Source organism: Acomys minous, assembly GCF_964271855.1.
Source record: "Acomys minous genome assembly, chromosome: 2".
In the NCBI taxonomy this organism is placed as follows: domain Eukaryota; kingdom Metazoa; phylum Chordata; class Mammalia; order Rodentia; family Muridae; genus Acomys; species Acomys minous.
Genome location: NC_140484.1, coordinates 4,090,762 through 4,118,683, shown reverse-complemented (window position 1 = coordinate 4,118,683; position 27,922 = coordinate 4,090,762). Strand labels below are relative to the sequence as shown.

Genomic DNA, 27,922 nt, shown 5'->3' with positions numbered 1-27,922 from the left:
CATTTATGTAATGAGGCCTCTGCACGAGGAAAACAAAGCCACAGACCTAAGCAGGGAGGCATCAAAGAGCTACTGGTGTCGGCCTGGGGAGGTCGTTGACGAGCGCATCTGCTCCCACCTCACATTGCTCACAGAGGACACAACTCCAGGAATGAGTGGACTTGCTCTGGCTATTATATGGGTCCAGGGATCACAGCCCAGAGCTCTGTAGTAGAGTGTTTTGCTCTCACCACATATACACACACACACACACACACACACACACACACAGCATGCACACACGCAGGCATGTGCGCGCACACACAACCCATACATACACTCTGCCCACATACATACGCACAGTGTAAACACACACTGCACACACATGTACACACATCCCATGCACATGCAGGCATGCACACATACACACACTGCACACACACATACTGCACACACACATACACACATACTACCCACCTACACGCACGAGCATACATACACACTGCACACACACTTCACACACACACACTGCACACATATATGCACACACACACTGCCCACATACATGCACACACACACACTGCACACACACACACACTGCACACACATACTGCCCAAAGCTGAATGGCAAGGTTTCCTATCCTGGCTGCATGCACACAGCTGCAGCCGCCCTCTGGTTGCTAGGTTAGCTTCCCCCATCTGCTCCCACTCCGCTAAGAAGCTCCAGACAGGCTTTGGTAAATTATTCTGAGCTTCAGATCCTGAGAGGCCGCTCGCACGACTCAGAAGAGATCAAAACTGACCCACCGCTCACTTTTTCTCTCGGGGCCACACACCCAGCACACAGCTACTCCATACAGTCAATGGACGTCTCGAACTCTCAGTCAGGCACTGACTCCCCAGACACCAGCTGGGGAGGGGAGAGGACAAATTCCTGGGGACTCGGCCCACCCAAGTCAGAGGTCCTCTGAGTGGACAGAGGCTTTTCTGTCTGTGTCCCTCTGCTGTTGCCCAGCACTTGCTCCACCCACCTCCATGCTCCTGGCTTCCCAGTGTGTGCTGTGATTTCCACACTCTGAGAAGTTCCAGAGCTGTTTGCAAGCCTGGGACCAATGACAGATCCACCTGCTGCGAGACCCGGCCTTAAGAGTGCAAGAACCCAGAAGCTATGTAGAGCCCGTTCAAGGGTTCCGGCCTGGATTCGCGTCCTCTGTGTTGCCGCCACTGTGGCCACCCTCCTGCTCCTCCCCTGTCCTTTTCCTATGATCACTAAGATCATCTTTTCCCGTGGGACTCTCTGGCTGAAAAGCAGGCAGATCAGCCCTGGCAGCCCACAGGTTAGTAGGAGTCTCCAGACACGGAACAGAGAAGAGGCCTTCCTGTCAGGAAGGTTCCCTCATAAGTGGGGCACTGTCCTCCCCAGCTGGCAGGGTCCCAGGGCCCTGACCCGTCCAGACCCTGTCCACAGCCTTTCCTCTCCCTCTAAGCTTCCCAGGACTTCTAAAGAGATGGCAGATGGAAGAGGCCTTTGATACTCTGGCAGGCTCAGTCAAGATTCATTTCTCATTTAATGGTAGGAAATAAAGGCCACCATTTTAGGTCTACTCCTCCCAACAGGCTGTGGAGCCACGGGAACAGAAACTGCAGAAGCTCCAGCAGTTGGGTTTGTGGATCTTCTGGTGGCCCGCAGCTCTGCCACAAGCCTGCAGCCCTCACACTGACTCACCCACTTCTCCACAGCAGGGCTCCCCCCCAGTACTGGCTGCCAGCCCAGCGTGGCACACCCAGGCCTCATGGGGCTGCCGCATGCCAAGCCAGGCCAGCAGGCTCTGCTCCCTTAGTCCTTCTCCACTTAGCATGACCAAGCTTCCGAGTGTCCCACCCCGGGATTTCAGGGCACCACCCTCTGAGAATGTAGGCCTGGGCCTGTCCCTTGCGTCTCCCGGCTCCTGGGTAAACTCTTTCTTAGACCCCTGTTTCCTGTGGTTAGATGCATAAATGGGGTAGAATTTCAAGCCACCTGTGCCTCTAAAGTCATGGATGGCTCCAGGAGTGGAAATGGAAAAACACTGCTTTTCCAACTGGCCCGAATCTTACAAAACCAAGATGTTATTGAAATACTAAGAGAAAGGGTGAGCCGGTATGCTCCTACCATGGAGCCTCTTCGAGGGGCAGAGAGGAGCTGGGTGGCATGGACGGGAGAGTGCAGGGTGCGCTTCTTTGCAGCTTCCCAGCAGGCCTCTGAGCTGCGCTTCCCAGCGCCCTCACCACTGCCCGCCCTCACACTCTCAGCCTGTATTCTCTGCAAAAGTGCTGAGTTAGCTCAATCACTCATGCAAGAGGTGGGAAGGCGCCTCAAGAGGCACATGAGCAGCAGTGGCAGAGCCAAGGCTGGGCTCTGTAGCAGTGGTTCCCCGCCATGGCGCTGAGCAGAGACCCAGGGCTCTCTTTCTCTCCTCCAAGGCCCCTGCTCTGCTTAGAGGCAGCCTTTCTAGAGACCCCAAAAGCAGACTCTTCACTGTGGCCACAGCCCACCATAGAGCATGTACCCATAGGCCATTTGTGCAGTGAGGGGATGGACAGGTGAGGTTCTTCATAAAGAGAACAGAAATTGGGTCTGTGCTGGACATGTTGGTCCGTGCTTGTAATCCAGCACTTGGTATTGATTGCAAGGCCAACCTGGGCTACATAGTGACATCCTGTCTTTAACAAAAAAAAAAAAAAAAAAAAAAAAAAAAAAAAAAAGAAAGAAAGAAAAAGGGGGGTCTTGAGGAAAAGTAATGAACTATTACAGTTTATAAATACATACATGATATATATGGCATTATATTTTTGTGGAGGCATAATTAGCATAAAATATGTAAAAGAACCGAGAGGAGGCAACGGTAGACAAAACACTGGGAAACACTGGAGCACAGGCTGAGAGTTTATATTAGAACCTTCCTTCTGTCTCCTTCTAGCTGGGTGACCTTGAACAACCTAACATTTCTCTATTTCCCTAGTGGAATGGAAATAAAACGGTAGCCACCTCCTGGTTTGCTGTGAGGATGACATGGTGAGTGCATGGGAAGTGTTGGCAGGCCAAAGTACAGCACATGTTAGATGCCTTAATTCTGAGACTGCTTTAAAAAAAAAAAAAAAAAAAAAAGCAAGTGTTCCACCTGGGAGTTGACACAGTAAGAACCAACAGCCCTGGGTGGTTTGAATGCCAGGAGGCGTGGCCTTGTTGGAGGAAGTTGGTCACTGGGGTGGCTTTGAGGTTTCTGAAGCTCAAGCCAGGCCCAGTGTCTCTCTCTTCCCGCTGCCTGCTAATCTGGGCGATCAGCGACTTCTCCAGCCGTGTGTCTGGCTGTGTGCCGACTGCTCCTTGCTTTGGTGATAGCAAACAAACTCCAGTTACGTGCTTTCTTTTATAAGGGTTGCTGTGGTTATAGTGTCTTCACAGCATTAGAACGGTGGCCAAGGCAGCTGCTTTGATAGGGGAAACCCTGTCACCTGGGTACAAGCTTCTTACCGGCAGTAATCCTGATTGGTGCAGGGCTTTGCATTCACGGGGTCCCTCATTCAGTCACCCAGCTGCCACCAACCCCCCTCTCAGCTGTCACCCTCTGCCCCCAGTTCAGCGAAGCATGGAGAGTCTTGTTGAATAACAAGTTGCCGAAGCCCTGCGAGGCATTTGCAGCCTACAGGGGAGGCAGAAGATAGTAACTCACCACACCGAGCTTCTCAGTGTTAGCACTTATGGGAATCATCTGGGACCCCAGAATTAGTGCAGACCTTAATTCAGCTGCTCTGGGATGGGGCAGAGAGTCTGCATTTCTGAAAGCTCCCGAGGGAAGCTGGCGTGACTGATCTGCTATTTAGGGGGCGGACTGTATATAAACTGCCCTTTCCCCTAGTTAGCCAGAAAGGAAATGCCGTTTTCTTTTCTCTGCTGATGGCTGCAAATTATTTTGTCATTTTCAGGGGCCACGCTAGAATGTCTGTAAGTTTAATGCTAGAATATTCTAGAACAATGTTTTTAAGGCTGGAACCTGGAGTCACACCAACCTGTGAGTTTCTGCAGCACTACATCACCAAGCGCTTGTTCAGGTATATTTGGTTTTCTTTCATAAACAGAAAACGGGGAGTAGAAAAAGGAGTGGAAGAGCAGCTCCCTGACATCCTGTTGGACACAGCCTCTGGCAGCCACACTTGATTCTGGCAGAAACAACCAAGAAGAAAAAGTAAATGGGAATCTTCCATGGAGGAGCCTTGCAGCTCAGGGTTGTTGACACCAGACTCCATGAGCTACGGGATCCTGCTCCATCACTGACTCTGAGAGCTCTGGGATCCTGCTCCATCACTGACTCCGAGAGCTCTGGGATCCTGCTCTGTCTGACACCAGACTCTGAGAGCTCCAGGATCCTGTTCCATCACTAACTCCGAGAGCTCTGGGACCCTGCTCCATCACTGACTCCGAGAGCTCCGGGATCCTGCTCCATCAGTGACTCTGCGAGCTCCGGGATCCTGCTCCATCAGTGACTCTGAGAGCTCTGGGATCCTGCTCCATCAGTGACTCCGAGAGCTCCGGGATCCTGCTCCATCGCTTACTCTGAGAGCTCCGGGATCCTGCTCCATCAGTGACTCCGAGAGCTCCGGGATCCTGCTCTGTCACTCAGACCCACATTTCTGTATGCTTCAGTAAATTCTTGTGGATAATCTCCAAGCAGAAGGGTTCAGGGTGTGGGGTTCAAAGCCAAGAAGCAAGTCTCAAATAGCAACAAACAGCAATTTTTTTTCGGTAATGCATTTGACCAGCAAAAGAAATAGTAAAGCGAGTCACTGAGACAGCTCAGGGAGCGCAGGCACGGGCATGCTCAGCTTGTGGAGCTGTTCTGTGAACAGCCCCGCGGGATCCAGTCCTACCTCACTCCAGCACCACTGCCTCATTCAGACAACCCAGAGACTAACACAGTGGGCACATTAGAACCTGTGGGCTCGGGAGCTGGGGAGATAGCTCAGTGGGTAAAGTGCTTGCCACGTGTGCACAAGGACCCGAGTTTGCACCTCTAGACTATGTGAGAAGGCTGAGAGCGGTGGCAACGCACCTGTCATCCCAGCCCTGGGAAGGCAGACACACAACCATCCTTGAGGCTTGCTGGCTAGCCAGTCTAGCTGAGTTGGGGAACCTCAGGTTCCATGAGAGACCCTCTCTCAAAAGGCAAGCAAGATAGAGGGGCTAAGACTAGAGACATGGCTCGGTGGTTAAAAGTAGTAATTGCAGTTGCAGAGCGCCAAGGTTTGGTTCCCAGCACCCACTTGATGGCCTACGACCATCTTGAACTCCGGTTTCAGAGGAACCAACTCCCTCTGCAGGCACAAAGCAAGCACATGGTACACTTGCGTACATGCAGGCAAAACACTCATACACGCAAAATAAATATAAATAAATCTTTAAAAATAAATAGCAGTAACATGGAGAGTGACTGAGAAAGACACTTTGGCTTCCTCATACATGCACACATATGCATGTGCACACCCCTCCAATGCAGAGAATCTACGGGAGGTGGGGCTCCTCCCAGGTGGAGTGCAAAGGTGAGACAACCCAGGTAAGCCAAAAGAAAGGTTTTCCCAAGCATATCTCAGGCCTTGACTCAGATATGGCCTCAGATGGTGAAGGCATAGTATCTGGGTTAGAATCACAGACCCATCATTAATCACGCATGTAACATAGGACAGGGATTTTCCTTAAAATGTGACAAATTGCAGTACTGATCTCCTTGATGTATGGTGGCTCCACAGGACAAAGGGCATGGAGGTTTCGGCATAGCATGGCTTCGGCTGAGCATCTGCTGTGATATGAACTACGTTGGTAAACTGTCCAGTGCTCCTGGAATGCATTCGGAGCAAACGCTGAGAACAAGAGGAGGCCCCCCTGATCTCAGGCTTGACCATGAGTGTCACAAGTGTCCCCCCAAATTCTATGTCGTGGGTCAAGCTGCTCCCTGACACTGTGCCAAGGAAAGAACAAACAGCTAAGGGCACCAACAGCAATGAGCCCCTGAAAAGAACCAGAAGGCAAACTGTTCCCATCAGAGGTTACCATGGCTTAGCCCACAGTATAGAAACGTCTCACATAGCTCCGTCTGCTCATTGAGCACTCACAAGTGGCAATGAGGTCACTGAGCATAGGCTCAGCTGCGGACACGGTGGGCTGAACCAGCTAGAGGAAAGAGCAAAGAGCTTAGAGAGCGGACTGTGCTCACAGAGCTGAACTTGACACCCTTGGCCTTGGCCAGGAGCGTGCACCCCACTTGTTCAAACTTCTTGGCCACCACCACCCCTACAGAGAAGCAAGCATGCCACACCCAAGCCTCTTCTGCTAGAGTCCTGGAGGTGCAGCTCGGCCAGCTCCCCAGGACTCAGCTCTTCTCCAGCGCCTCCACATCCCCCCTGCTGCGGACACTGCTCCCATTACAGCAAAGAGGAGTTCATGCATCTTCAAGTTAATTGTTATTGTCACCAGATGCATCTGGAATAGCACTGGATGCCATCTTACTGATAGGTTACACTCTGCATAACCGCTCACTTTCTGAGGGGTGTTTGGGCAACTTCTAGTTTTCAACATTTTACATAGAACAACCAAGAATATTATGGTATGGGGGACTTTTTCTCCTTGACACGAAAGCAACGTCATTGGGCCAGGTAAGCTAACTTACCCACGAAGAGCGTGTAACTTGACAACGGTTTTGTAGCTGCCATTGCCCTAACCGTTAGCGCGCTGTCCTAAACAGAAGGATCGTACACAGTGTGGTCACTTCAAGTTCCTCTTAACCTCAACCGGTCTCCTTTATCTTCCAACTCTGCAGATTCCGTACCCTCAAGACGTCCTACAAGTGGGATCACACGATATTCCAAAGGTTCCATCCCGTCATCTTTCCTGCTGGCTTCTTTTACTTAGCACAGTGTTTTCAAGGTCCGTCCATGCCATTAGCACATTTGCATTTTTATAATGCTACATATCACCCAGCTCGTCTTCATGTTGGGGGCGTTTCCACGTTGGAATGATGAGTTCCAAGACTGTGGGCACGCATGCACATGTTAACTGTAAATGTGTCTGTTTCCAACGGGCCCCTGTGTAGTTTCACCCTTACTCTAACTCTTGCTCATATTATACTAAACTCACGATCTCACCAACCCACAGCTGTTCCTTCTCTAGTGTGCACCGAAGGTCTCGCCACCTCTCCTGCCTCAGAAACTCATAAGTCATCTCTTCCACTTCTCTATGCCCTCTATAGCCATACCCAGTCCAGTTGCCACTTAAACAGGCGTATTTACCAGAGAAGGCATTGCTGATGCTCAAGAGCCAACCGTTCACACAAGCTATACAGCTCTGGTTATATTTACAGGATTATGTGCTCAGTGTCTATTTGTTCAGCGTTTTATCTCCAGCGCTGAGCACAGGGCATCATCTATAGCAAGGCTCGCAAGGCTCTTAGGACTGAACAGCTGTCATATGTAAGCTTTCCATTGTAATCACAGTGGGACCACGCAGCGGGCAGTCTCTCTGACTGAGCCTTCTCTTATTTAGCACAACGCATGGTATCATGATCCTCCATTCCTTCTTACTGCTGGGTGATATTCCTCTGTACAAGTGCAGAGAGTGAGAGTCTTAGGAGCAAGCACTTCATCAAACACATCCCTCATCTCAAGGCTCAGGGATCTACACAGAAGAGGAAGCACAAAAGATTGCAAGGGGCGGGGGAGGGGATGGGACAACAAAGGATTCCAGGAAAACAGCGTCTTCCAGACAAACATATGAGCCCAGAGACTATGGCAGCATTCGTAAGACCTGCACAGGCTCCAACCAGATGGGATTCCAGCACTGAGGCGGGACTTGGGATCCCACCTCTAACTAAGAAGATATTGGTAATTAATACCTGCAGGCAAAGGAAAACTCCGATTTCTCCAGTGGATTATCACTAGGTATATTGTCTTAGTTACGTATGTTGCTGTGAAGAGACACCATGACCATGGCAACTCTTACAAAAGAAAGCATTTCATTGGGCTGGCTTACAGTTCAGAAGTTTAGTCCGTTATCGTCATAGCAGGAAGCCTGGCGGCGCGCAGGCAGACATGGCGCTGGAGAGGTAGCCAAGAGTTCTACATCCGGATCTACGGGCAGCAAGAAGAGACAGTGCACTACTAGGCCTGGCTGGAACGTCTGAAACCTCAGCACCCATCCCAGAATAACACACTTCCTCCTACAAAGCCACACCCACTCCAGTGAGGCCACACCTCCTAATAGGCCCCATGGGCCTATGGGAGCATTTTCATTCAAACCACCACATAGATCAGCCACATCTCAGAGCAGGCCCCTGCATGTGATTTTTACCTCCTAAGAGCCCTAAAGTGTGTGGCCTAGAACAACAAGAATTTACTCTCTCACAGCTCAGAAGGCAGAAGTACAAATTGATGGGCTGGGCATGATAGCGTTAGAGTTTGGGGGGGGAGGGGGGAGGGGGGAGGGGGGGCGGTGGGAAGGCATCCTGGATGTTGGGAGCCAAGGAATAGCTCAAAGTCACACTATACAACAAGTCTCTGCTCCAGTGAGGAGCAGCCAAGAGGCACGCAGGAGGCAGGCTTTATACCGGGCTTCTTGAGGGGCGGAGCTTTCCTGGGTGGCCTGAACCTGGGGCAAGCTTATGTTTATGACTATTGGAGTAGTGTGGAGGGTGCGGCCCGGCCACTCGCACGGTGAGGGGCTTACAGGCAGAGATCTGGAGGAAGAACCTCTTGACCTATAGAGCTTCTGGTGGGCCTGGTGAGCCTTCATGTGGGGAACCTCTGAGCTCTGCATGGTGTCACATGGCCTCCCTGAGGCCACCTCCGTGCTTTCTTGTCTCTGCTAAGACATTCACAGCCTCTAACCTAACCTAGATCTCAGGTCCATCTTTCCCTAATGACATCTAGAGAGGCCCTAGTTCCAAATAAGGCACAGAGGCCACGTGGACTCATCTCGTGAGAGACATAGTTCCAAGTGGCTGCAGGTGCTTAGCTATGGAAAAGTCAACCATAAAAGCAACCACCGTCACACAGAAGGAGCGTTGTTACCTTAATTCCTACTTCCACTTTAGACAAACGCTGGGGAGTGATGGTCACTAACTCCCTAGAGCGACTGTGTGCCCTACACTGTGGCAAGCAATAGAGCAAAAAACATGGTGGTGTTCAGTGAAAGGAAACACACTGGCTTCAAAAGGTATTTATTTCCAGGATGGGCTTTCAGCTTTCAGTGTGTCAGGGCTGGGAGCAGAGAAGATGCCAGATAGCTGGTTGCTCTTCCTTTTAGCAGCTGAGCCCTCACTGGCTCTCTTAGCCTATGCCTCTCCCTTTCAGGCGGAGCCAGAGCCCTTGCAGATGAGCTGACACAGGAGCATACACTGACAGACTCTCCTAGGGTATCCAGAGGGCTAGAGCCTGGCTACCCTGAAGGCAGATCCAGGCCTCCTACCTAATCCTCTCAGAAAGACAAGAACTCCTGGCTCTGTGTGACATCTGGCCTCATGCATTAGGGTGACAGTATTGGTGGAGCCTAGCAGAGGTTTAGGGTGCTTGGCCTGTCATAGGAACACTGCTTGTTGGCTTTCTCCCCATGACTTGCTCAGCTTGCTGTACAGACAGCGCAGACCTACTTGCCCAGGTATGGCACCACCCAAAGTGGCCCTTCTGCATCAATCAGCAGTCAAGATAATGCCCTACTGACAGGCTCACTGGCCAGTCCGTTGGAGGCAAATCTCCTAGTGACGGTCCCTACTCCCATGCGTGGTTGACAACTGAAGCCGGTGGTACCAGGCTGCCTACAGTGGAAGCCAGGTGAGCAAAACGACAAATAATAAGTGTCATCAGGCTTGTCACCGAGCTCGGGGTCACAGTCTAAGAAGCCAAGATTGGCCATTGCCTTCAACCAGCCAACTAGAACAGAAAACAGTAAAATGCAGGAAAAGGAGATTTATTCAATGTAGGCACACATCCAGTGCTCCTTCTGTCCTCTGGGTTCTGAAGTAAGAGTCAAGTGTACTATGTAGATGCGAGCAGTCCAGGGCGCGCTGTGGCCCCGCCCGCGACTGCCTCATGACCCTATGGGCTCCAGTCTCTCCAGCAAGTTTTCAACACTGTGTACAATCTCTCTTTGCAAGGCAAGCTCTGCCACACCACACACCACACCACACACACACACACACACACACACACACACACACACACACACACCAGGCTGCAGCCTTTTCTTTTCTTTCTTTTCTCCCAGCGTGGGATTCTCGGAAGAAACTTCAGTGGCTTGGTGCCCATCATTTCAGCAGTCTGATCCTCAGATTGGGAGAACACCAGTGTCTCTTCAGAACAGTGTCACCCCTGTCAGGCCGGTAGTGGTTTCAGGTTTTAGCAGTGCACGCTCACGGGGAGTGGGCAAACAACTTTTAAATCCTATGTAATTATGTTGTAGCTCCCAGGGATTGAACCTGGACCTCTCACACGCTGGTCAAGCACTCCACCACTGAGACTCAGTACCCCTCGGCTACCCTTGCATGTCTCTGCCTTTGCCTGAGTCCTGCTCACGTAAAGCAACCCTTATTATCTTATTATCATCTGATGGAACTTTTACTAAGAAGTGTATGTTTCAGTGGTTATAACCTCTGGATGCTCTTCCGGAGGTCCTGAGTTCAATTCCCAGCAACCACATGGTGGCTCACAACCGTCTATAAAGTGATCTGATGGCCTCTTCTGGTGTGCATGAAGACAGTGTGCTCATATACATAAAACAAATAAATCTTTAAAAAAGAAGAAGAAGAAGAAGAGTATGTTTCAGGACAACGACATGAACCAACTGTGCCAGCTTTGGCCCAGTGTAGAACAAAATGTTATTCATGGCCAGGCTCCACCTTGCTGGCATTTGTCTTTGAAAGCACTACCCTGTTGCCAAGCTTTTGGAAACCATGTGCTTAATACTGTGGCGATTCCAGAGAGCTGTGGGTGCCTTTAATCTCAGCACTCAGGAAGCAGAGGCAGGTGAATCTCTGAGTTCAAGGTCGGCCTTTGACTACATAGCAGAATCCAAACCAACTATGATTACAAAGCGAGACACAGAAAAACAAACAAACAAACATGCTATTCAGCCTAGATAGGAGGGGCTGGAATCCCACTGCCACGCCAGAGAGCATGCTTCAGCCCTGGGTTACCATTCTCAGCCTAACAGGGGTAATCCACAAAGAGGATCCAGCTTAGCAGCCAGCACTTTGTAGACATCTCCAAAATGTTACCTGCTGATGTCATCAAATCACAAGATCCAGTACCCTCTGTCCCTTGAGGCTCCTCAGGTCTGAGTGGGTCTAGAAGCTTCTGGGAGGTTCTGTGTTGCCACCAGATCCCACTGACATGTTACGGGAGGGACAACCCTACATCCTGCCTGGCCCAAGCAGAACCAGCCCTTACTTTAGAGGGGAGGGGTTCCCAAGCTAGGCTTTCTTTGTATTGATGGGAAAAACTGAGCTAAGAGGAGGTTGGGGGTGGGGTAGGGGGAAGGTAGGATGGTGTACAGCAGCAGGGGACAGCACAAATAAATGCAGAAAAGCCTCTCCAGGGCCTGCTATTGTGCTCAGAGCAATGGCAGATTCTGGAGAGCGTTTTCATCCAGCTGGGGGTGGGAGGGAAAATAAGTGTGGTCCTCGGGCACCTTGCTCATGTCTCTGAGTAGCTCTGGTGCACTCTGAGTTCTGCAGCTGAAGAGGGGCAGCCCCTCAGAGTCTGGGCCTTAGATGAGGAGACAGGGAATTTGGGTGTGGCTCTCAACCCTGGGCTCTGAAGTTCTGGTCACTGATCAACCACACTGGGCTTTCCCAAAAGTTGCCAGCTGGAGTCCGCACCCTTCCCTGTTACTCCCTAACCCACAATGGACCACATCCTGCAGAACAAGGCTGGTGGCCACACCCAGATTGGCTGGCTGGCTCAGGGAGGGCTGAGGGGAGAGGAGCCCTGTCCAGCAATGGGCAGGAGGGGCTGCGTAGGCTGGTACATGCTTTAGTCTGTGAGAGAAACTTCATGCATGCCAATAGTGTATTTCGATCATATCTACTGCCAGCCCCCCTACTCAGACTCCCCACCTCCATTCCCACCACTTCCCCCTCCCAACGTCACGCGCAGTGTGTTCTTTTTTTTCTTAAACCCACTTAGCATTGCCTGTGTGTGCACAGATTTAGGACGGCCTACTGGAACATGGTTGGCCTCTTAGGACCCGCAACTGCCAATAGCTCCTCAGATGGGGGTGGGATTGTGTAAGCACCTCGCTGTCTATGCTGGGCTTTTAGCTGGCTTGATATTGCGTAGATCTTATGAGTGTAGACCTAGCCGTCATGAGTCCATGTCTAGTAGCTTTCTTGAGCTGAGGGAGTCTCCAGAGATTGGCTTTTTTTCAACCTTGGGTTGCTGAGAAGGGAGCCACACAGCTGTAAAGATCCACTGTAGAAGTCACCCCTGTCTCCCATGGTGCTGCTCTTCAGCACCCCCAAGGTGGGAAGCACTTCTGGGTGCCTCCAGTTTGCCCCGGCTGCTGCCCAGTGAGGCATCCTGGGGTGGCTATACAGAAGCAGAGATTCAGACTAGAGAGGCTGGCCTTCAAGCCTAGGCCCCGTGGCAGGCATTGAGTGATACCGCATAGACAATCTTTCTGGGTCTGTTTCCTTTCCTAAAAGGGAAGTAGTGTTAGGATCACGCTAAGAGCACCACGTACATTCAGCTCAGGGCTGGGTATGTCCTCAGCCTACATGGCAGCCAGCCTGCTAGCAAACTCAAAGCCTGAGGCCTCGCTCCATACCACACTAGGTTCTGTCCTACCTTGAAGCAGGTGTTATTATTCTTTTATGGAAATGGAAATTGAGCCATAGCAGAGCTGAGCAAATAAATCTTCATTAGCTACGCAGCCAAGAATTGGTGGAGCCAGAACTCAAGGCCCAGGTAGCTGGACTCACACTGCCCTCAGCTATGCAATGCCTCCTGTTACTGTTGGTCACCAGGAGTTTTAGGGTTTGTTGTTGTTGTTGTTGTTGTTTTTCTAAGACAGAGTTCCTCTGTGTAGCCTTGGCTGTCCTGGACTCTGGTCACTTTGTAGACCAGGCTGGCCTTGAACTCACAGCGATCCGCCTGCCTCTGCCTCCCGAGTGCTGGGATTAAAGGCCTGCGCCACCACGCCCGGCAGGAGTTTCAGTCTTAAACTGCTGCGGGATGTCAGCTGCTGTGGGTAAGGGCTGTGAGCACGCTTTAACGATCGAATCTCCGTGTATAGAGGAGAGGGAGGAAATGCTTGCAACATTTATAAAAGAACTAGACCTTTCTCACCGTGTATATAAGATGATCCGCCAAGCCGACACCACCATCCCCAGGAGTTCGTACAGACAGCTGAGCGCATTCTTGGGACCCACCCCCTGAATATCCAGCCCCGCCCACCAACCAATCCTGTGCAGGTTTGTCCTCGCTGTGGGTATTCTCAGAGAGTTTAGAGTGTTGGTGGGACGAGGGCGGTCCGTCTGTGCGGCCGCGGGGGAATCATCATTCACGTGTGTGCAGACCTTCCTCATGTGTGGCTGTTTCAAGGCCACCCATGCTCTTCCCCGTAATCCACTCATTGCTCTATAAGCCTAATAAACACCTTGATTTCCCAGAGTGAACTTGGTGAACTCATACCTCAGTGTGCCGGCGGTCCCTTAGAAGGAAGGGTAGACTTTATTTACATCTCCCCTAGGAAAAGAGTTTAGCAACATCCACACCTACGAGAGACCCTCCCTCATCACTCAATGCCATCTCTTTACTGCTGCCTTCACCACGCCTTCACAGAGCTCACTGTAACCATGCAGAGGAGGACAATGAGACTCAGAACAGCCGGTGGCTCTCAATTCCAAGTGGCTAAGTACTCCTGTGCGTGTCACTAGGGTCCCCTGATCGGCCAGTGTGCTGGGCCCCACACTACGTGCTCAGCATGTGCTACAGTAATCTGGACGGGGTTCTCACTACTCTATGCATCCTGTAGATGAGCAAATTAGGCTGGTGGGGCCTAAATAACGGATTACAAAGTAATTTTCTGCGATGTCACTCATAGCTGTTCCCCACCTCCCTGCCCCGCAGCAAGGCCATATCGATGGGACTAGCCCTGAGGTATGATGTGGGATATTGTCTCAGCCCTAAGGACACAGACTTGACATGGGATTTGAAGAGGACAGAGCTGATTTGCCGAGTTCTGCAACTTACTGCTTAGCGTCTGAGCTCCGGGATCCAGCCTGTATGAAACTATAGTGAGCAGCCCCATAGGGCTACTGTGAGAGTTGCGCTAACCTGAAGCCAGACTGCCTGGTATTCATCACAGAGCTCACTGGAGTTCAACTCCAAAGCAAAAGTGTGCAGAGCTAACAGAACAAGGTGGCCACTGCCAAACACTGCACACCACGGTCAATCATCAGCTGTCAAGAACCATTGGGGTAGGGCAGGGGGCCACCAAGATAGGCTCACGCCAAATGGAACCGTGCCCTTGTCTTTCATAAGATGGGTAGAGCCTCTAGGAAATTTACGAGGGAATTTTGCAGGGAAAGTGGCTTTACCGTGGCCATGGCCTCCTCTCCCCTGGTGGCAGATTCTCTCCTTTGGCCACTTCTTTGAAGAGCTGGTCATTGGCAATAACTGCTCAACTGGAAACACATGGTGTGTCCAGGAGAGGCACGGGTAGGAGTCGAAGGTGGGGTGTGGAAGGGGAGGGAAGCGGCCCTCGCCTCAGCCACTGCCTGCTATACAGCTTTCTCTGTGAAGTGAACTTTGCTGCGAGTGTTCATCAAAACAGGGAAGGCGTCAAGTTCAACAGGTGGCTGGCCACCAGTGCCAAGTGCCACAAGGAGGTCATGACAAGGCCTACAGATGCCCCCTGGTGGTGAAGCTGCAGATAGACCCTGGAGCTGCTAGAAGCGGAGGCTTGGCCACCAGCCTGGGTGATCCTGCCTCGCGGCTTCCAGGTGAGGGCCAGGTGAATGCTAGCATGACAGGCTCCCCTGCGCAGGTGGGCAGCCACAGCGAGAGAGGCAGACATCTGAAACACAGGTCTTACAACTCTTGCCTAAGCCCAAGCTTCCGGCAGTGAAGGTTAGTGAACTGAAATCTAGATTTTCTTCTTCACACAAAGGTTGATGATAAAGTGGGGGGCTGGAAGACGCACCTCTCCACCACCATGTTCTGGGTGACTACAAGGGCTAGTGTCACAGTGGCTCAGAAAGTCTTTCTCTCTAGGACCCACTTCAGGCAGCTTCTAACTTCTGGCTTCAGGGCATTTAACACAGAGTGCTCCTATATATGCTTACACATGTGCACACATATACAATTCAAATAATTTTTTAAGTACTTAAAAAAAAAACTATCTTTGGTTTCATTCCTTTTTCTGATTCCTACAAGTCTGGCTGATACTTTAAAAAATGGGATGAACCTTCAAAAAGACCAATGAGATCAAGAAACAGAGCAATGCTGCAGGCACTCGGGGAGGAAGCACATAGCTTTATTCACAGAGCTCAGTGGCGGGTGTGGGGGTGGGGGGTGGGGTGGGGGGGTGGGGGTGGGGGCAGGGGGGAGGCGGGCCCTGCGGGTTGAGCCCTCCTCTGCACCAGGCACTCAGGCACGGACACACACCAACTTGATTCCACAGGGGACACGACGCAGCTTCTCAAAGCCTTCTGAACATTTGCTTTCACATCACCACAAGGGGAGGGAAGGCGGGGAGAGTGGGCAGGCCTTTCAGCAGGTGACAGGGATCCCAGTGACCATACTTAGGGGAGAACCAGCACAGGCTATATCTCATGGAAACCCTGCACATTTACCGCCAGACACATCTGTGCAGAGAACCACCCCCAAAACATCAACTCCAACAACTGTCCCCCCTTCCAAAGTTAAGACACTTGTACGTATGATCACAGCTTTTCTGAACATGATGCATACAGCTTGTCTCTCTTCCCATCCTTCACCCTGGGAAGTGATTGATTCACAGGACTGTCACTCTTGGGAGAGACACAGAAAAGGATTTTATTTAGTGATAACTGCCATTCAATTACATCAAGCTTCTGGGAGAACAAGCTGGCTGTGTTGAACTTTATTGTGCACACGTTCACTGTTTAGAAAGCTTCAACCTGAAACAGCCACTGCCCCCTTCTTTGTGAGTTTGCCGCAACATGAAGCACACACAAGCGAAAGATGTCCACTGTGCACTTGCCATCGTCTCCCTCTGCGGTGAGGGTAGAAAGCGGAAACAGGAATCCTGCAGACGCTGAAGGCTTGTTCGTCTTGCTCCAGCAGAAGGCTGTCCCCTTTCTGTACACTGCCACCAGAAGACGCATCACTGCAAATCCAAAACCCTGACCATCTTTTTCCAGAAAGTTCTTCAAGGGGGGGACACAAAAGAATGATTTTGAAGCATATAAATCCTTGGTTTGTCTAAAGAGGGGGAAAAAAGCAACTCAAAATAGAGGTGGACACAGAAAGTGCAGTTACCAGAAATCTTTTTGGAGCCAGAGTTCTTGGAGCACAGAGCCTGGCGCAATGCCTGCTCCAGCAACACACCATACCAAGTTTGCTTAAGATACTTTCTTTTTTTTTTTTTAAACAAAGACTCAAAAGAGGTTAATTTGAAATCTTTTAAACTTGCAGAAGCGGATATATTTGACAGCATCATCAGTGAATTAATCTTTTTTTAAAAAGATGTTTGCTTCAAAGTAAAGAAGTCTGTTTTAGAAACATCACCAGCCGAGCCTCTCCACAATGGAGTGACTGACAGGAGACAGAAGGGCAGAGGTGGGGTGTGCCTCGGGAGGGAGCGGAGGAGGCTCAGGCTGGAGGCAACAGAATCAGGACTTGGGGAGAAGAGAGGACAGGACAGATAGAAAACTATCCCCACCCCACCCACCCACCCACCCACCCTTTTTGTTTTTTTTTTTTTGCACCTTAGTACCCATTAGCTCCCGTTTTTCTTTGAGGGTTCAGAGAACAGGTAGCTCATATTAGTTGTTGAAGGAGTCATATTAAAAATATTTCATGACAAACTCCGTGCGAGTTTGTAAGTGCAGAGCTAGCTGTTTTCAAAGGCGTTTCACATCTCTGGTAGGTTGCACAGGAAGACGACACGAGAGCCCGCACTCTCCTGGGGAAGCTCTGAAGGACGCACGGAGACTACCGTGTGGCCACAGGAGCCTCTCCCAGGCCATGCGATCCATATCAAGTCACAAGTAAGTCAAATGCTAAAAAATATAGCCCTTAATATGCGCACCAAGTCTGCCATAAGTGAAATTCTCCCTCGAGTGAGCAACTGAAATTTTCCTGGGTCCGACAGAGTGGGTAAAGTGAAGACCCCCCCCTCCCTAATGCTGTGGTCGGGGCACGCCAAGGCCAGTCATGGGGAGCTTTTTAACGCCACAGACACTGGGTCTGGCAGTTAGAAGCAGCTCATCCTCAGTGTGTCCTTCTGGCTGGAATCTTCTGCAAGGGAACGGAGTGGGGCTCCTGATGTGACACTTTCCAACACCTCACCCCTACCCCAGCTCCGCCCTAGAGCAGCAAGACTCTTACTGGTGTTTTACAGCGATACATTTTTTGCATGATACAGTTTAAATGAACTACTAGGACAACACGGAATGCGAACTTCTTTCCTGATTTAGATGGGGAACAGAGTTCAAATGGTCAAGGAAGCAGGGGTTTGTTATTGCAAGAATTTAAAGGTTCAATTCTCCAGGGACTGAGATCCTAGGCGTGTGTCCTCCGATGTGCTTGAGGCTCTCTGTAATGTGAAGAGGAAGACTGTCCCCCACTTCCTATGTCAAGACAGAGCCACATTAACATCATGGAGAGCAGGTGCGGGATCTCAGCAACCACCCCGTCTCCTGGATGCTTTGGCTCCCCCTCACCTGCATGACCGTGAGTAACAACACGGTATCTCTCAACCCGGTAAATCAAATCTCTCACCAGGCCACTACCCCTGCTGACTGAGACACTGTTGAGTGCACCCCACTCCCCACACTGCGTGCTGCCAGGTGACATGAGGAACCAGATGACATAAGCCTTGTGCTGAGAGGCTGCCAGTGCGAGAGCAGTACAATGAGGACATGGGAAGAAGCCAGAGACCGGCAGGGGGATTGCGCTTTTGCAATCTGCCTCCCAATCAAGAGGAGCAGGACCCGTCTACGCAGGCCAGCGGGCCAGGCCTCCTGCTAACTGTAATAACTTACTTGGGCCAGGCCAGTTCTCATACTTAACCCCCTCACAAGAGTGCATTTTGTGCTGCGTGGCTGACTGTGGGTCAATTCAGACGTTTCCCCCTTGGCTTTAACTCGGAGCTTAAATCCCCAACAGGAGCCCTAAGGCAGGCAAATCAATGTGACCCAGGCCCTTCCCTGTAGATCCGGAGAGATTCATCCAGACCAGTCATTATGATGTGGCCTTGTTCAAACATTTTAATGAGAAGAACTGGGTTCCAATTTGCACTGAGAGTTGTAAAGTATGGAAAGGGTCGGGGGAAACGCTCTAAGCCCTGAGCTAGCCCGACCTGACTTCTGACGCCAACATGAGTCTCTACGGTTCATGGAATATGCTGGGCTCTAAGCACCCCCCCCCCCCCCCGCAGAGCCCCACTCTTGATCTTTGGGTCACATGCTCCTGTGGGAATGCCCCTTCAAAAGTCACAGCAGAGTGTGGTCAGCATTCAAGCCTTGACTACAAAACGTATAGACTCAAAGGACTGCCCTAGGTGAGTTACACACAGACGTGAACACACGTGTGTGCTTGTCAGTTATGCTAGGCAAGAAAGAAACTTAGACCAGGCCACGTGAAATCTGTGTGAAGCCAGCTACTTCAGAGCTGCAGAGATCTGAAAGAGGAAGCACGCCTTGCCTTACTCTATGCCCTGAAAACACAAAGCTAGCATGGGCTTGACCTCACCCACCAGATGCCAGACACACGGCAGGGGACACTGAGAAGGAGAACGTGTGATGTGGCGGGGCCAGACTTTACTTCTCTAAGAGAGATGTGATTCGTGGGCAAAAGTCACCCACCAGCAATGGGACCAATCTGGAAATCCTTGGCCTTTCCTTTCTGTGCCAAGGTGGACACGTCAGTTCCTGTCAACTTATAGGGAGAAAGGGCTGAATATTTTATACGCAGAAAATGCACTCAGGGAGTGAGGGCTTCCTTCATTTCTTTCCCCTTTTTCTTTCTCTTAATCCTTTTCCCTAGCAGTTGGCCAGCCAGGTCCCAGCACACAGGAAGAGAACAGAAGCTTATTTAAATCATTTTTGCTGCTCCGCGGCTACGCACTTAGAACTATCTGCTCCCATGTGATGTCCCATTTCCCCCAGAGCCCAGGCAGAGCTGAGGGAGGCTGTCAAGGAAAGGCAAAGTTGCTGCTACCAGCTCGATGCGGGCCCTGGAGTCTCCCTCAGCCGCAGTGCTACATAATAAATAGATCTGCGTTTCAGGACTCCCAGGCAGTCTCTTCCCCTGTGGCTAAGGGCACTTGCTGACTCTCACCAGTACAGGCGGCACTCGGTCAGACATCAGTGAAAGGAAAATAAAAAGGAGAAAGAAGCTCCTGTTGTGGATACAAAGTCACACAGAAAGGTCATGTGTGGACGTTACTGCTGAGTTTGGGAACATAGAAAGTTCTACCCCGTTGGTGCTTGGCAAGTGTTAGTGTGGCTTGGCCCGGGATGTGCCTCATGGGTGCTGAGATCAGACTTGCCCTCACTGCTGCTCCGGGAGACGGTGGTGAGTAAATTCTCTGGAAGGATCTAGGTACCACCGCCACTGAGAGTCCTTTTCCTGATTGTTGTTGACTTGAGGGGGTTAGAAGAGTTTAGCTTTCTTCTTCAGGTCATTGCGTCTCCAAAGAGGTAACTTGTCAAATTCCTGTATGGACATCCCAAAGATTTCCCAAAATACTTCTGGGGCTAAATGGCGCTGGGAAGAGAGAAGCGAGAAGTCATTAGTTTTAATGGCTACACCAATGAACTTAAGATGTCTTCTCTAGTCTATAGACACAGCCAACCTTGCACAATCATTGTTCCTGCACCCCAAATCCAATCCATTTTAAATCAAAAGCACCCTCCCCAAGCTGCATCTGACCTGGTTTAAAGCCCACAGGAGGTTGTGCAGAGCTAACATACAAACACCATCACTTTCTGCACTTGCAGACTTTGTCGTCTGTTCTCTGCAGATCCTGAGAGATGCCAGCATCATCCTGAAGGGCAAGTCAGACCCAGGAGAGAGGCAGCTATCCTGATGTTTGCTTCCTCAGCACAGCCAGGTACAGCACTCTCTGCCAGAGGAAACGGCTGGCAGGCTACTGCCAATGTCATTACACTGTGGTGGTGGGCTGGTGATTGGGCATGGGAAGGTGGTTTGTGGTACTGAATGTGACAGCCATCACTCCAGGTGCTTGTGATGTTGAGAAGATGCAGAGGAAAATGGATGACAGTAACAGCCAAAGAGAAAGGGACTTCCGGGGTGGTCCCTGGGAGAGCCCTTGAGCTTCCTCTTGGCTCAGTAACAGGCAAGAAGGATGCTTGCTTCCCATTGGCAGTTCCTCCTGGCAAGTCCCAGTTAACACTAGGGCAGTCTGAGCTAGCCCAGCCTCTTCTAGGAAGGGACTTGATTCTTCCTGAGATGGGCAGGCAGATCAGCCTCTTAATTAAAGATGATACAGATGGAAAGGTACAAAGGCGAGTCTTCCATGCCTAAGGAGGCCCTGGTACGTGCATCCTTCAAAACAAGGAATGTGGAAGCAGCCAAAAAGTACCCAGGACCTCCTAGAAGGCTCCTTCCTCTTCTCTCAGGGGACTTGGCCCAACCCCAGGGCAGAGACGGACCTGAGTGATGGAGATACCCAGGCCGCAGCCCATCTCAGGAGTGATGGAGGTACCCAGGCCGCAGCCCATCTCAGGAGTGATGGAGGTACCCAGGCTGCAGCCCATCTCAGGAGTGATGGAGGTACCTAGGCCACCCAGGCAGCAGCCCATCTCAGGAGTGATAGAGATAGATACCCAGGCCATAGCTCAGTCCCAATTACACCAGTATCTGATTTCCAAAAAAATATGATGACACCACACTGGGTCTCTAGGGTCGCTACAAATCTTACCAGGCACTCTTACACACTGACCTAACTGTAGACTTAGCTGTAAATGTACTTTTAGATGTAAGTGCATGCACTTTGCCACTGGCCTCTCTGAAGCCAGGCGATGCCGGCCTTGATGCTGACTGGGTGTGGAAGCTCCCCTTCTGTTTTCTATCTTTACTGTGCACACTTGGAGAATGGGCCCTGTCTTTCCTGTTGCTATACCTTTAGGTATCTAAGGAAATGCTGGGCACTGAAAGCAGCAATGGTTGGATGGCTCTACTCTCCCAACTCATGGTTTCATTTCCTTGGAGATCCTCGAGATTTTAGTTAGCTTTTTGTTCCTCCTACAATATAAGACTGTTTGTTTGTTTTCTAATCACCAGGTTTCTCCTGGAAAAATACATTTATATTTTTTAGAGGCACACTGGTGTGTGTGTGTGTGTGTGTGTGTGTGTGTGTGTGTGTGTGGTGTGCAGGGATCTTTGATTGAGGTTAAAGTTTTGTTTCGTTTACCTCCAGCCGGGTTCTGTCCACATCTCTTAGGATTTTGTTGCGCCCTTTGTTGGTCACCATGAGCATTTCATATGGAAATATCTGAAAAAGAAAGACACCTTGTCTAGGATGTGATTATCCACTTAAGCACAACATAAAGCCGGTTACACCCATGACAGAGACAGCAACATGAGAGCTACAGAGAACTTCCAGTGTTCAGGGAACAGCAACGGGTGCTTATACACTCACATCTCTCTGCCGCGACTCACATCGCACTGTGCCTGGGACTGCTTTTCTGAATGGAAGAATACTAACGTATTGTGAATGAGACACGAAGGTCAAAGTTAGAGGAGATCTGAAGCAACAGGCACACATGCTGCCTCTTAATCAATGCTGTTAGGCCACAGGATGCCTTTGTACAGAGGTCATCACTCTTAGCTATGACAGATTTGTGAATGCAGAATTCACACAGCAAAGCTGGCCCAGCTCACAGTGTTCCTGGGTATTGAAATAAACCCCAACTGTAGGTATCAAGGGATCACATCATCAGACACCACCTTTGGTTTGTTTCAGGCAGGACCTCACTATGTAGACCAAGCTGGCCTCAGATGCAGGCCATTCAGCCTGCCCTACCTCCAGAGCTCTGAGGGTACAAGTGTCTTCACCATGTCTGGAGCTCAGATGACCAGCTACGTCAGCTTGCTCAAGACTAATCAAAAGTGACATATGTAAGACCTTTGTTACTAGCACTAAGAAAGTTCTGGCAAAGCAGGACAAGCCACTCCATTCAGCATTGGACATTCCTTGAGATGCATGTGCCATCTCATGGTTAAGGTCACACCTAGGTCATAGGGTACTGTGAGCAGAGTACTGTGGGTAGTAAAGGGTTAAGTCTGCTCAGGACTTGGTACAGATGGGAATGGCAGGGTCACCACTGGGATGTGCCAGTCTGGAACCAGGAGGCTCTGATGCTCTGAACACAGCAAACAGACAGGAAACCCAAACCTCCCCCACGCATGCAGTTGTGTGCAGAGGAACAGTCACACATGCCTTTGGTTCCAACATGTTGGGCATGGACACTCCTCGATCCATTCTCATGGCTGGCATGTGGCCATCTGGGAGGGTCTGCAACGGAAATGGTTGTTCAGTGGTGGGCAGATGATATGGGTAGGACCCCAGGGGGGTTTTGAGAGCTCCCTGACTCTCCAGCTGAGTCTCAGTTCCTCCCCATCATGTCAGGGTCACCACCGTGCCTTTCTCACGGTCAAATCCTCACTGAGTAGAGTGTGGGTATGCAATCAAGCTGGAGGAAGACCATGGATTGATAACTGCCGACTAGCTCCTGACTCAGGCTGCACGGGTAGAGGGTTGCAGTACATAAAAACCATCTGCTCTATTACCATTATTTTCCTTCTGTCTCTGTGTGTGTCTATCTGTGTGTCTATCTGTGTGTGTCTGTTTATGTGTGTGTGTGTATGTGTAGGTGTGTGTGTCTGTCTCTCTCTCTCTATGTCTGTGTCTCTTTGTCTGTGTGTGTGTGTCTGTCTCTCTCTCTCTCTGTCTGTGTCTGTTTGTCTGTGTGTGTGTGTGTGTGTGTGTGTGTGTGTCTGTCTGTCTGTCTGTCTGTCTCTCTCTCTCTCTCTCTCTGTGTGTGTGTGTGTGTCCCTGTCTCTGTAGCCCAGGCTAGCCTTGAATCCTCGAGCCTTCAGCCTCATCCGTACTGGGATTACAGGACACACTTCTACGTTCTCTCATCTTTTCCATTCTTTGTCTTAGGCTGGCTTTATTCCCCTTCTCACTCTCCCCCACAGGCTTACGAGATGAAAAGGAAGGGCCTTGGAGCAAGCTACTCCTTCCCAGTGGCTGAGAGCCTGGTTTCATTTCTTTTGGGGGGACAAGCAAGAAAAGGTAGTAGGCAGCCATGTGTCAGGAGATGGCAACTGAAAATCTGCGTCCAGCCTGACGGGGCTGCAGACTTCAACCCTGGACAGGACTCACGAGAGCCCAGAGCAAGGCGCCTTCTCATACCTGGCTCAGCTGGTGCGTAGCCCGAAAGGTCCGCAGTGACCCCTCCATCTGGCTAGCAGACATGCCTGCCCCTCCCAGCTATCGAGTGCCAGCCATCAACCCCCGTATTCACCCTCCCAACAGAAACCAATCCACTGAGGAAGCAGTTGGGCTGGAGAATGAATGCTCTGCTGTGGCCAACTCAAGGAACACAAAGCTGTCCATACCTGGTAGTCTGAAAAAGGAAAAAAAAATCATCAGGGAATGATCACGAGAAAACCACGCAATCACCAACAGTAACACTGCATTTCACCATAACTTCCAAAACATCCCCAAAGAAGCTATGTTCTTTCCTCGCTCCTAACCAGTTCACACAGTGTTCCGATCAGTGTTCACACACAGTTTCCCTGAAGGCAGGAAATGCCTGCTTCAACTTCAGGCATCAGTTCAAATGCCGCTTCTCTCTCCTCCTCACCACACGCCCTTCGAGGGCAGTGGCTGTGCCTCCTTCCTTGGAGTGCTCAGCACGTAGGGCAGCAATGAATGAATGCAGAGACACTGGTTTCCCATGCTTGATTTGTCAGGAGACTGACATCTTTGTGTTTGCTATTAACTCAGAAGAGAGCTGTGGCCCTACTATGTGATGCACACGAGTGTGAACATGGGCTGTGTGCCAGTTATTGATTACACAGCCTCTCCTGAACCTGGGTCACCAGAATGACACTGCCACAGTCAGCCTTCCCTTGGCGCCTTACCTCGAACTCCGCCACTGACGTCTCCGTAGCTGTTGTACTGAGCGAAGTCTGTGGAAACGGGCTGCAATGAGGAAAATATCATGACTGAAGAATCAGCACAGTGGTCATTTTAGAGTTGGGAGTGTTGGAGTGGGGTGGGCAGGCACGGTGGCGCACGCCTTTAATCCCAGTACTCGGGAGGCAAAGGCAGGTGGATCGACCTGAGTTCGAGACCAGTCTGGTCTACAAAGGGAGTCCAGGATAGCCAAGGCTACACAGAGAAACCCTGTCTCAAAAAACAAAACAAAACAAAAAAACAAACAAGCAAAACAAAAACAAATAAACAAAAAAGACCCTAAGAATCCTTTCTAGGCTAAAATCCCTAAGGTAGTTATTTATCTTATTTATTCTTCAAGCTATGGCATCCCAGTGTTTGCAGGCATCCGTGGTGTTGTCCAGCAGGTCTTTATAGAGCTAGTATTTCTTTCATACATGGGGCATCTATGGCACGTGCCTTTAACCCCAGAAGGTCTCTGTGAGTTAGAGAGCATACCAGAACAAGCAGGACCTACATAGAGAGACACACCCTCTCATCACCACCAAATGCATTTCTAGATGTAGTTACATAGTTGTAATTATTCTAGGCTTGGTGGAGGAAGGTGGTTGTCACAAACTCTCTTTATAAAGACAATGAGTCAAGTGAATGTTTAAAGGAAAAAGTTGCCTGCTATGGCTTATTTTAGTCTCTTAGGCTTACACAGGCCACTTAAAGTCAATTTCTTCTTTAAAAAAAATTATTTTATTCTGCTTATAACTCAAAGTGATTTACCAAGTGTCTAGGAAGATGGCAGTTTGCTTTGTATTCAAACAGCAATATCAAGAGATTATTGGGGGAAGGGGGGTCAGGCTGGTGGGATGTTTAGTGTGTAAAGGTTCCGTCCACGCCTGATGACCTGAGTTTAATTTGTGAGAAGTGAGACCTACAAGTTGCTATCTGATCTCCACACACGCACTGTTCTTTCTCTCTCTCCTCTCTCTCTCTCTCTCTCTCTCTCTCTCTCTCTCTCTCTCTCTCTCTCTCTCTCTCGGTCTCTCTCTGTCTCTTTCTCTCTCACACACAGAGGCATGCATATGAAAAAAATAAAAACGGAAGAAAAATGAAAATGCATGAAAAGGCAGATTGTTGTGATGACGTGTCCGGACAGCTCTGAAGGCACACACACACACACACACACACACACACACACACACACACACACACACACACCACTGGAGGAAGGCTTACCCGGTGAAGGCCATTCTTCCCATAGCCAGGGAGAGATGACGTTTTCGATGATGGCGCATGTGAAGCTGAATGAGAAAAACAGCAAGAGAATTTTCTAGGGCTTCAGCAAGATTGCCATGGATGTCATACAATTAAAGACAGGGAAGAGAATTCAAATGCTATTGGGTTCCAGTGATCACAACACACCGCCTTCCTGGGGAAAGTGCAGGAAGGGACGCGTAATCATCTCTAGGGGAGGCGGGAGGGGAGATGGCGGAGGGACACACAGCCCAGTCGGAGCTGAGGCCAGGGGTAGCCCTATGATTCCTCGCCACAGCTATAAGCTAGGCGTGCCTTTGAGTCCTCAGTCCTAAGAACACCATTATTCCCGTGTTATAGGAGAAAAAAAAAATGAGAGCTAAGAAACTATGCAAAGCAAGTACTTGAGCCTACGGATGTATGGCTGCCTATACCTTAGGTCCCAGGGAGACAGCAGCAGTAACTGACCCAGAAACCAATAGTATAAGGTGCCATAATGGTAGAGCCCGTCAGGGCTGCGCTTCTAGAAGCCCAGCTACAGACTCTCATCCGTAGGGCCCAGGAGTCTGAAAGGAGGCGTGGCTAAGGAGGAAGCAGCCCATCTATAGCTTAATACCCCTGCCTCTCTGGACGGGCGATCTTCTAGAAATTGCTTACTGACCTACGTACTTGTAGCATTACATACTCTCGGAGAACAGACTCTCTCTCAGAAGGAGATCAGGGGGTTAGAAGACCACGCAAGCTGGTCCTGGCTCCTGGGTAACAATCCCATCACAGGAGGCGGGAGCTGCTACCCACCTGAGTGCAGGGGAGAGTCGTAGCGACTGGCCAGCAGGGATGCTCTTTCTCTGCTCTCCCTCTCCATCTCTTCCTTCAGTATCAACTGCCCCAGGCCTGAGTTGAGCTGTAGACGGGAGGAAGAAAAGGAAAGGAAAAGACACATGACGCAGTTGCTGTCATGAAACGTTTTTTTTTTTCTGCTGGGAGCTTGTGGTTCCTTAGAGGTGGGGCAGGCTCTGGGCTACGAGCCCCGCTAGCCTTTCCAGGGGCCAAGCTTCTCTTCCCTGAGGCAAGCTCCATGTTATAAAGGCTGCCCTCCTTCTTTCTCCCTCCCTTGAAGGCTTCAGCCTGTGTGCATTTGATGACTTTTATATATATATATATATATATAAAGGAGGGAGAGATTGTGGACTGGGCATCCTTGAACAAGAAATTGCATTATTTGCCTTAAAAACCATTTTTAAGAAAGGAATATGTGCTCACTCGTATTTTAGAAAACGCAGAAGGAATCCCCACTCACTGCCTTCTGATTTACACTTATTTCTCACTGCCCTACACACATACTACACAGACCCAGGCTGCTCTTTGCACCTGCTCCCCTGTGTATATAGCACCATGTGCATTTCTTGCATCTTTGGAGAACACCATTTTAAGGGGTCCATTAGCAATAATGCATAAGGGGAGTAGGGAGAGTGGGGAGCTCTTGGTGGCACACCACCTGACGCCTTTTCTTTCATAGTATATATATATATATATATATATATATATATATATATATATATATATATATATATATATATATATATATATACTGCCCAAGTCCTGAGGAAAGATTTGGATCAATGTCATCCCAAGGAAGTCCCTCTGGCAAGACCTGCATTACCCTGGGTGCACACCACCGTGGCCTACAGGATCCCTCTACATCTGTTCAGGCAGTCTGCCTGCACATCTACCCCGCAGTCAGGGGCTCCCTGTGCTCTGTGACCCTCCAGACCTCCTGCCTCACTCAGTACCTTGACCAGTTGCCTGCCGGGCTGCAAGCCCTTAAGGCCTGGGGCCGCCACTGGTGGTGTGCACACGGTAGTTACGTAAAACAACACCAAGAGGAGTCAATGGAAGAGGAACTGAGGGCAGCAGCGAGGACAAACCTTCATCAATTGCTCTTCTTGAAGCTGCCGGCGTCTCAGAAGCTCCTCCTCGTCTTCCTCTCTGCCACTAGATCTGCGTCTCATGTCAGTTCCTAATTCCACAGCAAAGACAACTTCTCATATCGGCCCTGTGATACAAGAACCTCAGCCGTCTATCCGTCTGCTTGGCTTCCCGGCTGGTAAGCTGGGCTTTCATAGCGAAGGGAACGAGACCACGGGGGAAATGCCCGCCACCAGCTGGGCACCAGGGGCTGGCTTCTCAAGGCTCATCTAATGTGCGGCTAGTTCCATGTTTGACGTAGCTGAGGGGAGATTTGGGCCCAGC

At 50.3% G+C, this 27,922-nt stretch overlaps 1 protein-coding gene and 1 long non-coding RNA gene across 7 annotated transcripts in view; one reads left to right on the top strand and one right to left on the bottom strand.

The window, feature by feature from the left end:
* The first annotated feature begins 15,091 nt into the window (after positions 1 to 15,091).
* LOC311586821 lies at positions 15,092 to 17,223 on the top strand. Its single transcript, XR_014775673.1, has 2 exons — positions 15,092 to 15,569; positions 15,606 to 17,223. It is a non-coding gene; the product is annotated as an uncharacterized lncRNA (long non-coding RNA).
* The window catches only part of ABLIM1 (actin binding LIM protein 1), a 275,685-nt gene continuing 263,798 nt past the window's right edge, over positions 16,036 to 27,922 (bottom strand). For 3 of the 6 annotated variants that reach the window (XM_084762924.1, XM_084762923.1, XM_084762925.1), the window contains exons 16-20: positions 27,598 to 27,689; positions 26,468 to 26,573; positions 25,652 to 25,716; positions 24,388 to 24,448; positions 23,250 to 23,867 (exon numbers count right to left, since the gene is read on the bottom strand). In XM_084762924.1, the coding sequence (XP_084619050.1) occupies positions 23,749 to 23,867; positions 24,388 to 24,448; positions 25,652 to 25,716; positions 26,468 to 26,573; positions 27,598 to 27,689 (443 nt within the window). In that variant the 3' untranslated portion in view covers positions 23,250 to 23,748. Of the gene's footprint in view, positions 19,978 to 21,646; positions 21,728 to 22,675; positions 22,751 to 23,249; positions 23,868 to 24,387; positions 24,449 to 25,651; positions 25,717 to 26,467; positions 26,574 to 27,597; positions 27,690 to 27,922 lie in introns of those variants that run through there. The other 3 variants (XM_084762926.1, XM_084762927.1, XM_084762922.1) reach the window with 2 other exon arrangements.